General features: G+C 36.6%; 1 protein-coding gene across 1 annotated transcript; it reads right to left on the bottom strand.

Annotated features, from left to right (window-relative positions):
- Window positions 1–3,706: 3,706 nt before the first annotated feature.
- Window positions 3,707–7,087, bottom strand: LOC145782847 (uncharacterized). Its single transcript, XM_082594612.1, has 4 exons — window positions 6,625–7,087; window positions 6,439–6,555; window positions 4,684–4,790; window positions 3,707–3,946 (listed from the first exon to the last, which is right to left on the bottom strand). The coding sequence occupies exons 1-4, from the start codon at window positions 7,085–7,087 to the stop codon at window positions 3,707–3,709; spliced, it is 927 nt and encodes a 308-aa protein (XP_082450738.1).
- Between the last annotated feature and the right edge of the window lie 6,926 nt (window positions 7,088–14,013).

Genomic DNA, 14,013 nt, shown 5'->3' with positions numbered 1-14,013 from the left:
TCTACCTTTCGACCAGCCTGGCTTGGGTGGCCCTTCCAGGAGCAGATGCCAGTACCGCTCAGCATTTAAAGATGCTTTGGAAGCTTTCACCAGCAAGCTTGATAATTTGAAAGAGAAAAGTTAAAATGAACAATTGAACATGTTACCGTGTTTAAAGAATTATCATCGGTGCTGGTTGTTGACGGCAAAGAAGAGTTCTTCCAGAGTTGGAACCAGAATTGATTTTGCAACATCTCACAGCATTAGAACTAGAATTCATTCGATATTTTCCTGAAATTTATGACGATGAGCTTGATTTAATGCGAAATTCATTCACATTGTTGATGGAAAACCTTCCAGATAAAATGCAGGATGAATTTTTAGAAATCAAAACGGATTCTTGCGCAAGAGACTTATTCAGAGAAAAATCAATCACTGGATTTTTGCCATTAATGTGTAATTCCTATCCCAAAGTGGCAGAGAAAGCTATTCGAAGTATCCTTTCGTTTGCTTCTGCTTATCTATGCGAATCAGTCCGCTCCGTTAGCTTAGTGGTATCTGGTAACGCACCTGGCTCAAGATCACGCGGCGCTGGTTTGACTCTCGGGGTGCTATACTGCTAGATTAATGCTATACTGTAGACATAGAGGTAGTTTTTCGCGCCTTGGGCGAAACATTTTTTTGCACGGGGGCCCCCCGATCTAAAAGTGCCCCAGGCCCCCCATCAGCTAAATCCGGCCCTGGTCCTGATTTCTCTCGAAGACCCTTGAAACTAGCACCTTTGAAATCTGGGACATCTTTCTCTAAACTTTGAATTGCAGCGAAGACCTCCATGTGATTTCTTAGTACAGTAGGCTAATGCTTATTGCTTAGCTAAGAATAGCTTATTATCCGTTCGATGAACAAGCAACGTAAGTTGTAGATTGCTTTCTTTTAATTGAACTATACTACAGACGAAAAATGTAACAGACTGAAAAGGAAAACAGATTCAATGTGAACAGGATAACACGAATTTCAAAACTTTGAAGTGTATTAGGTGTATAAAGTGGTGTAGCCTGCGAACTACAGTCTAGGAACATTGCTAAATTGAGCTTTTAGTCTCATTATAAAGTTCGACTTAATTTGATTACAAAATAAAAGCTTTTAAGTGCAAACATATTTAGGCCTAATCTTTTTTTTTTACGCAATTACAACGTGATATAATTTTAGATTACGCTACTGTATGATTTTAAAACTAATCACACTTTAGCTACCGGTAGTGTGTTGTCACTCTATTAAGGTCAAGCTGCTATCAAAGCCAAGTTGCAAGTATGGTAAAACAGCGTTTTCGCGTAGGTGTATAGCAGAGACTCAGTAGCCTAATAATGACAAGTTTCTTACGTCATTAAAAACAATCAAACAATTTAAGGTAGCCTATACTCGACATGCTTGTTTGTCTTCACTTTACACAACACCAAAACATTGTGATTCTTGCAAATAGCGCTCAATTAGCTTACTCCCTTTTAAATTAAAAAATAACTTTGATATAAATAACATAAAATATACAAGTTTGTAGGCAATAAATAAAGCGCTTAATTGATTATAGGCTATCTAAAATATAAACACAGGTTTTCAAAAACGGCCGCATTGAACTGACCAGCGGAGGGCGCCAGAGACAACTCCGATCAATACGAAAATAACATTTAAAGATATTTCAAGAAGGCATGGTAGGCCTATACACAGGCCCGGATTTAGGGGGGGGCAGAGGGGGCAGTTGCCCCGGGCCCCCCGACTTTTGAAGGGTTCCCTATGTGGAAAAAAATGTGATTTTGTGTTATTTTTTTCCTTTTGGCCTTTAAAGTTTCTGCAAAATGCTGTGCAGTACTGGACTGATGCTACTGTAGACGTAGAGATGGTTTTTCGCGCCGTAGGCTTGAAAAAATTTTTTGCACGGGGGCCCCCCCGATCTAAAAGTGCCCCGGGCCCCCCATCAGCTAAATCCGGCCCTGCCTATACACTATTCTATACAGGATAAAGAAAATGTTTGCATTGCTGAAATAGACTATTTGCAGAGCTTGCAGAATATTTCAATGTCGTATTTTTTATATAATAGGCTACGTTGTATTTCATAAAAATATCGTTCCATGCAACATCTTACAAACACTTTAGAGTTCAATTTGCACTACTAGACATTTGCTGTAAGCTTATTGCTTTTCGTCAATAATATATTCAATTTTAATTCGTTTAAAGAGTTAATATATTGAACATTAATTGCACATGAAGGTTTTAGATATTTCTTTCACAATTTACTTTCAAACTGGTAGGCTACTATGTAATTTTAACTAACTTAGGCTATGAGTTGCGTAAGTGTTTCAAGTAACATCATATGACGGTAAAATCAGTAGGCTTATGCCTATCTGTTTTTGAAACATGTCATTCAGAGCAGCATTACTTGAGTTTTGATAATTCAATTTTAGTATGAGTGAGAGGTGTAAACTTTGTAGATAGGATTAGTGCAAGTAGCGTATCAATGATTGCCAATATAAGCAACTCAACTTACATCACTGCTGATCACAATAAGATATTTTAGGCTAGGCCTTAAGTTGAACAAACAACTTCTGACTTGTGCAAACAACGTTAGGATATAATTATAACTATGGACGTAGCCACGCGGGGGTTTGGGGGAGCAATCGCCCACCCCAAAATACATTTTAATGGCATTACCCAAACAATCACTTTATTTGGTCTAGATCTTTACCAGATCGGGATCGGGCAGGGATTTGACCAGATCTGGACCAGATAAAGTGACTTTCTGGGAACGTTTTAATAATATTATATAATGTTGAATGACGTTTCATAAATGTTTGGCTGCATTCAGTAGCTATATTTTTAAGCAAACTCTTGACTTATCAACACCATCAGGACATCATCATCTACCAGCTCATCCATTCCATCACCCACCAGGACAAGAAACAATAACTTAAACTGGATATAAAACCTCAATCGTCTTAGGCTACTGTGTGATGTGCAGTCTGACCATAGAAAGAGCTCAACACCTGCTCTCCTGGGCCACATCGAAACGGGCTTTTGCCTGAGGATGGGTTTCTTTTATGTCCGGTTTTCTTTCTCCATCCTATTATTATTATTATTATGACTGCTCATCCACATCAATATAGGAACTGGCATATTCAATCCACAACACTTTTCATTAGGCTGTCATTCATTACTACATGTGTGCGTCTCTCTGTTTTTGTTTTATTTTTTGCTATTTGTTTTTTGGGTTTTGTGGCCGTGCTAACTACTGATGTATAGCCTACTACATAATTTTTCATTCAGGCACGTTTTAAACCTTTCAAGGTTTTGCCACCTTTTCCCGTTCATTAACGTGCTGGTAGGTCTATATCGATTTTTGTAGTTAGTATCTTTTTCGTCCCGGACGCGTTAATGACGAATAATAAAATGATTGATGATGATTGATTGATTTCAAACAATAAAATATTTGCCTTCCAATAGTTACTTTTGCCCTCATAAAATTTTCTTTATAGTCACGTGACTGATTATTGCATTCAATTATTTTGTACATTTTGTACATTGTACATGAAACGTATCGCTTGAATTTGCTCTCCCCCCAAGTGTTGTTTTTGAATTTTCTTTCAAAGACATAAAAACCACAAAACCTTCCCTTGCACATAAATCTTTCAAGCTTGAAATACCACAAAAGCTATTTACTGTTTTAATCTGGTGGAGCTCAATATAATATGCCTTTGTACAGATGTGGAACTTTTTCAGAATCAACCGGTCTAGGAAGGAAATGAGAATATCTTTGTTTTGCTTTGGCTTTGCATCCATGACGAGGTCTTCCTTTTTTTCCCAAAGCCAAATAGCAAGGTCGCATGTTCGCATTGTTTCTGTGCTGGAATGATGAATACGTATTGTACCAGTTTTCTTGCAATACTTCTTGGAACACATTTTCGCTTGTGAAATCGTTCTGAGAAAAAAGAAAACAGTTGGTAATGTAAAGAACAGGATAAATTTCCTTTCCAAAAAGATTATTGTTGTCAAACTATTTGATATTAAGTTATATTATATTATTATATTCTTGGCTTGTAATATAGCACATATTAAATGCATTACTATGGCATGTAGGCTACGCTGTGCAACAGTCCAACAAGTTTGACACAAATCTACAAAAGCTTTCCCCTTTTGCAAACTTATTCCCAGACAAAGTGCTTGAAGCAGCTGACTGACTCATATCAGTGTAAGTGCGTTGTTAAAAAATCATTCCAGTAGGCTTTACCAAGCCATTCTCAATTGTAACAGTGAAATATGGAACAGAAACCTCAGTGAGTAGAAAACTTTTGACTTGATCCTTGTCTCGAAACTCTAGCTACGATAACATTCCTGTAGCAGTAACGTAGTCTGAATAGTCTGCGGTCTTAATAGTTTTCGATACTAAAATGTGACTAGCGCTGATATGGAGGTCCAGGGGGTGCTTTTGGACCCGGGCTTGGCATAAATTTTGCGAGTTCGAAATCTTTCCGATAAGAACAACAACTCCAAAATGTTCTTTGGATTTCTATGGTTTTCCTTCAAAGTGTTTTGTTTAGAAGGCCCAGGCTTCCCATTGGAACCAGGGCCTAAATTATCTGCTCAATGGCCCTGAGAATGTGTGCAATGTGCATTAAAGATAGAAACAAGTCAGCCATAGTGAAGAAAAAATATTACCGTGCCATAAAGTTGACCTTTGCTGTTCATGGCCAAATATTTTCCACTTTCAACTCCACGAATCCCAACGAGACCTTTGACACCAACTGACATGAACTCCAGAATAGCTAAACACACAAGGATAAACATAAATGTTGTAGAGCAATTACTTTGTGAAGATAGTCAATCGAACAAAGAAAAGGCTGCCAACACCAGTAGCCGATCTAGAAAATGTTTTTTGGGGGCAAAAAAAGTTTCGGCAAAGCTAGGTTATGTAGCCTAAGAGAGAAGGGCTAGTGCAAAAGTAAAAGTTCAAAAAAAGTTTAGTTGGGGGTTCGGAGGCTTCTCTTCAAAAAAATTCGACAAGTTTTTATCTCGTTCTTTCTTTTCTCAATTTTGACAGGGGCATGACGAAATTCCTATACCCCTTAAAGTTTAAATTCCTATCCCCATTAAGGCTTAAACCCACTGCTGATTTGAAGCATGTGTGTGTAGCCCAATGCTTCCTGTTAGGGCAATACAATGCGATTAGGTAACCGAGCAAAACTGTTACAACATCCGAAAAAATTTACATGTTTTTCTTTTCGTTTTTATGGGCAGAGCGCTCCTGGATCCGCTGCTGACCAACACCTTTTCGATTGTTGCATAAACAATTAAAATACCTCACAAATCAAAAGAAAAAGTCAGCGGCTACATCACTGAAAAATTCAAAGGTTGTACCAAGTAGTCTAATTTGTGAGTAAATTTATTAAAAAATTATGGGCGAACAGTAAGATGGATATGGAAGACAAACTCGACAGAAAGTGACTTAGTGTATGTTAAAACCTCACCTTGCCCGTCAAACAAAAACAAAGCCACGATTGCGTTGTTTGTTGAGCATGCAAAATGCAAAGTGCATGTGGTTCTGCCTAGTTAGTTAATGTTATTGTTTTCGGTTGTTTTGCAGTGTGGTATGCCAATTGCTGCATTTGAAAAAAAACGTCTGCGAAAGCCTGGACTACAGCCTTACCCTTGGTTGTGTTGCCAGCAGTGACATATTGACCTTGAGCAAGAACTAGATCTCAATTTTGTGTTACATATGTTGCAAAGTGTTAAATCTTCATTTCATTTTTACCATATTTGTTTTCGGTAGGTGGGAGAATTATTAATCATCGCTATCTCCGCTTGCAGCAGATTGCGCATCAACATGGGTTACTTGACAGGGCTCCATGTGATTTTACGAGCCGTAATGCTTCCATGCTGGCTCAAGGCAGATTGGAAGAGGGTGATATGTCACCAGATTATTACCCGACTTATCTTCACTGCGTTATGCAAGAAAGAACACAATCGGTACCCTTTTTAAAGTCTTTGGTATGACTCGACCTGGAATCGAATCCAGGGCTACCAGCACCAGAGCCAAAGGCGGTAACCACTGAGCCACGGGTGCTGGAGGGAGAATTATTAACATTAAAATAAATATTTTATGCACATTATGTTACAATATCTAACATACAGTATAATAGCACTGTCGATAAAGCATCAAATATCTAGAAAAAAGTTACATAACAACATCATAAAGAAGTAGAAATAATACTGCAGTAAAATAATTGGAACGCCTGGTCAATCTAATCAAAACATAAAGAGACCAAAATGCAGGTAACTTAAATACTGTAGTCTTTTAATAAAATATAAATATATACATTGTTTTATAATGCATATAAGCCAATTAAAAAAGCGAGGTCTAATTGAATGCCAATATTAAAACTCCAATTTGAAAAAGATTCTTTTGACGCTCACCATATTTGTTATGATCTTTTGGTGTTCCAGCTACTTTTCCATTTGGTAAAATCTGAAGATGATACCCTGTCCGACAATAGAGCTGTCTTCTCCTCAACACCCCTTCCAGTTGGGGCTCTTTTAAAATATTCCTTCTTACTCGTGATGGCTTTGATGTTGAAGATTTTAATACGGTTTTAATTAAACTTGAATGTTTCGTTGATTTATTGAGTTGATCCTTCCTGGTACTTGCAAGTTTATTTTTTGAAGAAATTGATAACTGCTCTTCTTGTGACAGCTTTTCTTTTATCGCTGCCCACAATGCTGGGTCAGGCAGACGCTCGTGGACAATTGGCATCGAATCGGTTACAACCTTTTGAGGAATTTCTTCATTTTCAATTTCATATGTAAACTTTTTTGATAGTTTCTGAGCTTGTGTAGTTTTGCTTACAAAACTGTCAGATAACTGTCTCAACGGCTTTCTTGACATCGGGTTTTCAAATTTGAACTGCCCGCCGGCTAGTGGCTTCATTGTCGCATTTGCCTTTCCTCTTGCCCGATTTATAGCTGCCAACAGCAATGACCCTAAAGTTGTCGCGGTGGTAAAATATGATTGAATATATCCAGGTGTGCTGCCGACGTAAGTAAAGGAGCTTTGTCCTATCGACATTGTTATGATTAAATTAAAAACAACTAGAAGCATCAGATAAGAGTCACTGTTTGAATTGAAGCTTTTTCGGCCTTGAACGATCATAACAATAAGGAGATTGTACGCGCCAAGTACAGATGAGAAAAAAGGCAAACAACGTTATTACCCTTAATGACCGCCAGCGTTCTTTGCAATTTAGCTTGATCATGCAGAAATTGAATATTGTGGAAACAACTTCACACAAATCGCGCATTTCCATGTGTCAATTTCATGCTGTAGCGTGATTTGGAACTTTTAAATCAGAATCGCAATTTCGGACGTGAATCTAGAAATTTGACTTTGTCTCAGGAACTTTTGGTTTGTGTCCAGACTTCTAGCGTTATATCCGAAAATTTGGTTTTGTTTTGAAACTTTTGAGCGTTTGGAAGCTTTACTTAGAAAATCTGAGTTTGTGTTTGAAATTTGTGAACGAAACTTTGTTGGTCTATCTCGTTGGTCTATCCGGATTTTCGGTTGAAAAATCCGGGCGTCGTCAGATTACGATGGATCTGATTCTTGACTCACTGACGAGACCAGTCAGTCACAGATTAGCAGATCTAACTTGTGGGGCACCAAAGTTTCACCAAAGCAAAAATTCTATGAAAAAATAAACAATGCAAAAAATGAGGTTTTAAAAAGCAAGTATACCTTTGTGCAATGTGCATATTACTTTATTGACACAGGACAGTTTTTTCACGTTTTTCAAAAATATTCTTTTATGATTCAACCCTAAACCGATTTCAATTATTGTAGTCATGTTGTTCATAATGTTAGTTCATAGGCTTTAATAAGAGCATTTTAAAGAGACTACACATTATTGTGTCACATTGGTTCAGGCGTTTCCAGATGGTTCAGGAGTGGTTCAACAGGACCTTGTTCTTTGCCATAAATTAAACAAGATAAAAGTGTTGCATTGGCCTGGAAATTCACAAAATTTAAATCCTATCAAAATTTTATGGTCAATCGTAAAAACTCCTCCCCGCAAAAAAGGATTGTACAGCCAAAACCAAACTGATAGAGGCTAGAATTCAGGTCTGGTACCACGACGAACAAATGCAGGATAACTGTGAAAATTTAATCGACTCCATACCTAAGCTAGTTTTACAGGTGATAGAGTGATAGACAATAATGTTGGTCACACTTTGTAGTAAAATGAGAAAAGATACTGAAAAATTATGCAAACAAACGATTATTTTGATGAAAATAAACTTGTTGTTGTTTAAAATGTTTGAGTCAATTAATACGCACAAGGCTTTATATATATTAAACCTTAAAGTGAATTTACTCAAATGACTGATGAAGCTCAGGTCGAATACAACGCTTCTTAAAGTAAAAAATGCTTTAAATAGTTTGAAAGATTATAAACACACATTAAAACACTTGAGATCAGAATTCTCCCTACACTCTTGCTTACTGCAAACAGTGAACAGCAATTGTAGCAGTTTCTAGTTGAACGTTTAACTTCATGATAACTGGAAACCTTCACACAAAAACAGAAAATCGTTTCATGTAGAATTAGCGACAAAAACAACCTCGCGTTTTCATTTAACAATTATCACATCACACAATCGTGATTTCACATCAATTTTACGAGATTCTAAAAAGTTTTCAAAATCTAAATTGTCCTGCTGCTTCTGTGATCTCACAAATACCCGACACCGGCACGGTTTGTATTTATTTGTTAAAAGGTTGCGCGTATTTACGAAATAAACGTTACATATTCTGAGTTACACCGCGAGAAACCTGAACAAGGTCTACACAGCTTAATGCAGACAAGATTCGTTCTGTTTGGCAATTCTGTTATCGTCATTTTTACATAGATTTAATGTCTGCACGTCTGCACGTCTGCAGACATTAAATCAATGTAAAAATGACAAATTTTGTGGTCGCGCTGCTGTTAAATTTTCCCAAGAGCAATCACACTATAAAACTTTGACATATTTTCAGTTTTATTAAAATCATATAGCAATGTGTAGAAAGCTTAAAACAAAAATTCGGTTTTCAGCATTCCAGAAATTAGGCTGTTCAATGTTCATGTTCAATTGCTATGAGACGACTGTTGTTGTTGAACAAAGTGTGATAACATAGAAAGAACGCAAAGTAAAGTTTTTTCGCTTTAAACGTTGCCAAAAATGACCAGTCAGTTTCTTTGATACGTCCATCGTTGCTTTGCACAAGCATGACGAGATGTAACAATTTGAAGTTTATTAAAGTCTATTTAGGTCTTTAATCCATCAACACACTTGATGGGTTTAATCAAAATTAAAACTGTCAAACGATTGTCATGAATTTGTCTTCATCACTTTTCAATAGGTGACGTTTTTGACAAGTTTGTTTACGGTTATCCGCAAGACATTGTCAAGAAAATTCAAACAGCTCTGATAACTTTTCTTTGCTATCAATGTTGTCTACATGACGCCATGTTGAGGAGTTTCTCCCAAAACAAAGCGTGGTTTTGAATTCCAGAGAAAGCTGCCATTGTGTAATACCAAACTCACGCAACCGCAAAGTTTAGGCAATTTTAATTCATACGCAACAACATTCGGCCACATAGATCGTTTCTAGTTTTTAAAGCAGCAGAATGAATCTATATCGAAACATCTTTAGTTTCATATGTACTATGTAGCCTACATAAAATTTATAGATAGTTTTTTGGAAACATACTTATCGAGCGGTAAAACAACACATAGAACTATATTTAATGACTTTATGATTTAGCTTATTTTGTTGTCTCTCCAAAAAAGCTGTCTTTCGAAAGTTAATAACTTATCTTTTATAATGTTATTTGTTTGTTTATTGCGATGTTTGGGATCGCTGACTGGGATTCGCTTTTCACGGAGTATTGCACAATCTATAAACAGGGCATCGTAATTGCACTATTACTTTTGGCAACTGCACGAGATACATTTGCAGCTTCCATTTTATACGTTAAAATAATGTAAAAATCGGTTGGCATTTTGCATTGAACTGTCATCTACTTTTTATCCTCAACATTACAACATTAGACGCTATAATCTTGGCAATAGTATTATATTTAGTTAGACACCCAAGGGCGAGGTCTTAATTTGCAGGAAATATGAGAGATATCTTATTTAGTTAATATTTTGCCCTTCCTTAATCCTATTCAATAAAACAAATCAATTTTGTTCAAGTTTTGCGTCGTGACCGTCATCATGCTGTTTATCTGCGTCTACCCACAACAAAACTGTCTTTGAAGTAAATTGTAAGGTATTTAATAACGATTATATGAAGTAGCCAAATTACAAGCGCGTAACAAAATGATCTTGAAAAATTAATAAATATTGCATTCTCATTCTTTGTCAACGAGTTTTATTGTCTAATTTTTACAATTGACATAATTTTTTAAGCTGCATAAGTTGGTGTTTTATTTTAATTTTTGTAAATGCAGTAAAAGCTTTCCGGCATTTTTGAACATCCGCGGAGGACGAAAATATTTTTCATTAAAAAAGGGCATGTTCTCCAAAAAAGAACGTGTGATTTGGTTACCCCACCAAAAACACACAATGAACTGGGGTGTTCATGCATAAACTGTTATGTCGTATTGCACTTGATAAAAGGTAAACTCTACTGAACTTGTCGGGTTGGGTACATTTTCAACCTCAACCTAACAAATCAAGTCTTTTACAGACGTTGAATCAACGTAAAAATAGCGATTTGCTGGTTGGGTAATGTGTTGTTTTAATCCTTGTTGATGAAGATGTTGCTTTGTAGATTTTCAAAGCAATATTTCGAAAAGCTTTTTTTCACAAAAATTATTTTCAGACACATATTTTAGTTCCTTCATAACAATACACACCCGTTGATGTTTTCGTCTTTAAGGTTGGCCTGTGCAAACATGTGTGACGTAGTCTTGGTAATTGATTATGTAAGCACAGGCCCGATCGAATGAGACACGTTTAGAACTTTCATTCTCGGCTTTCCTGATGCACACTGATTTGTTACTTTTCCTGCAAACAGTATATTGCTTTTTATTCAAATTTTACTGCCATGATCAATATGCTTAGCCCAGCAGACATTCCGTATTTTGTGTAGGCTACTCAACTCTGTGTTATTTTAAGTTGATGTGATAACTTGTTTACTGTTTATATGTTGAAAGTGCTAAACCATCCGTGACTCCTCCAAGGATTTCAGTCGACATTCTCAAAAGTGAAACTATTCCATTATTCCGCCATCTTACTGCCAAAAGTATGTTCGTGTTTGTGTGTCAAAGCAAAAGAGAAAGGTGGCATTTACAAAACAACTTTTGCGACCAGATCACAAACATTGCAAGACTTTTAACCCACCTGCAAGTAAGCTAAATTGGCATTCAACCGAACATTACCAAATTATACCGACCATTTATCCGTTCATGAGTTGAGGCTCAATTGTGTTATTCAATTTAATTATATCATGCTTCCAAAATGATTGTTTCTCCTATACCCCTCCTCCCCTTCCCGAAAGCCTCATCAATCAAAATTTGTTTTTTTTTTGTGTTGATACAACATCTACGGAAGTAATCAATTTTGCTGATTAGACACTTGGCTTGGAAGAAAGTACGATTGTACGTGCCTCTCTCATTTTCAATATTTTCTATGTTTTCTACAAACTTTGATAGAGGTTTTATACTTTTATGGCGTGCTAGTAGATCAAGTACGCTTCGACATTGACAGGTCTTGCAATGCAGTTTCAGCTGATTGTGGAGATGATACTTAGGCTATTATACGTAAATCCGTTTTTTTATCAAGTGTTGTTTTCTCCCACCCTATTTGTGATAGCAATTATTTCACTTTTGGAATGTTTGTGGTTATGAAATTGCCATACATGTACAATTGTACATGGTGTAGGAAAATAAATTCACTGCAATTACAATTAATTACCAGAAAGGATCATATCAATTCAACAATATTATCACCAATACTAGTCCAATTTCCTTAAAGAGTCCGTTAAGAATCACTTGTTGGCCTACCACAAAATCTTTTTTGCAATTAGGTTTCTGGTAACTCTGTCATACTGATTTATTAATTATAATAACTGGGTAGAATCAGACGGGTAGTAATTGTTAGGTTTAATTATAAGCTTGAGTAACAGAAGCGCACCTGAAAATATGAATGAATGATTTTGAATATTTTTTTAAGGAGAATGAACCGTTTTTCATATTTGTTTTGTCACAATAAGCTCTTAAACAACCCTTTGTAAAAACAAAGTGATTGTGTCAAAAGTCAATTAAAAAGTGCCATTATTTATATGATGACCAAGGCTACTCTCTGAAACTTTAATTTAAGCTTAGTTTGTTTTTATTTCTAACCATCACAGCGAAAACAATACATGCCACACATATCAGTCTACTAAAAGTCCAGAAAATAGTAGAAGCGACAAAATGCAAGCGCTAATATTTTGTATCTCTTTAAAACCGAAATAAGTTACCGTAGTAATAAATAGTAAGTTAAATGATTGTTGGCACGTCGGCACGGTTACAGCGCCTCTAGAAAAATCCACGATTGAAAAAAAGTAATGATTGAAATCAAAAATAAAATAATAGTCCTACTTTCAAAATTTGCATAAATGGATCACTCCTATAGCCTATTGAATAAACTTAATAACCCTAGACTACTTCTTCTATTTGAATAGAGGTGTGTATAAAGTAGGCTAAATGACAAGAAATGGTAAACTCTTACAGCATCACTGAAGAAACTGATCGTGTATGGATACCAGCCACGGACGTAGTCAAGAGAGCAATTGCTGACCCCACCGTCTCCGAAATATTTTAAATAAAAATTACACTTTTTGTTATAATATTATTTCATTTTATTTGACAGAGTTTTATTGTTGATTTTTAGAATGTGCAGATTTTAGATGATTTTTCGAAATTTTTTGGGAGAGACCCCCAAGTCCTCACTATGGGTATTTCACCTCCGTCAAGTTGTTGTCGGGTTTACAGATATGTAGGCTACAAATAGTGTTTATATGTCCGTCCTTTCCCCGAAACTTTGTGCTAGATACACCCCTTTCACCAGCACAACAATAGGCTACATTGACGATGTAGGCCTATTTGATGGGCCTGCAAGCAAAACTCAAAGAATACTTTCATTGCGGATTTTAAATGAAGATTGATGCCATCACAGAAAAAAAGTTGTAAAAAATGAAACAACACGGTTTGCCATGTGAATTAAGCACCAGATAAGTCAGTAACAAGTTGTGGGGTCAGGGCTGGCGAAGTCCCAGCACGTACAACAACCACTGATAATATTGCTCTTGCCAAGGCCGGATTTAGCTGATGAGAGGCCCGGGGCACTTTTAGATTGGGGGGTCCCGTGCAAAAAAATTTTTCGCGCTGATGGTGCGAAAAACCACCTTTACGGTACGTCTAAGGGTGATTGAAAAGTAACTCCCTATTTTAAAAAAACTATAATTTATTTTTAAAATATAATTTCTACAATTAATGAATATGAGAAGGAAGTATAATGCATGGGCTTTTATTTAAAATTCGATATGGGCGCCTTTATTTGCCACCAGCTTCTCAAGTCGACCAGGAATCGCATCAACTGATTTCGCAAGAAACTCTTGCGGGATGGAAATCATAACTTCTTGTATTCGCCCTTCAAGTTCTTCCAAATTTCTTGGTTTGGTTGAGTAGACTTCCTCTTTCAGCCAACCCCAGAGAAAAAAGTCGCAGGGTGTTAAGTCAGGACTTCTGGCCGGCCATTCGTGTGAACCGCGACGATCCATCCATCTTCCAGGAAATTGAGCATTTAGCCATTCACGAACAACAATAGCAAAGTGTGGAGGAGCTCCATCTTGCATGAAAATCAAATCTTCAATATTTTCCCAAGCACTGATAATTGGCCAAATTTCATCTTTCAACATAGCGAGGTACCTTTCGGCATTCATGGTATCGCGAAGAATGAAAG

The sequence above is a fragment of the Aplidium turbinatum genome, chromosome 14 (genome assembly GCF_918807975.1).
Source record: "Aplidium turbinatum chromosome 14, kaAplTurb1.1, whole genome shotgun sequence".
Taxonomy (NCBI): Eukaryota; Metazoa; Chordata; class Ascidiacea; order Aplousobranchia; family Polyclinidae; genus Aplidium; species Aplidium turbinatum.
This window is presented reverse-complemented; position numbering and strand designations above follow the sequence as displayed.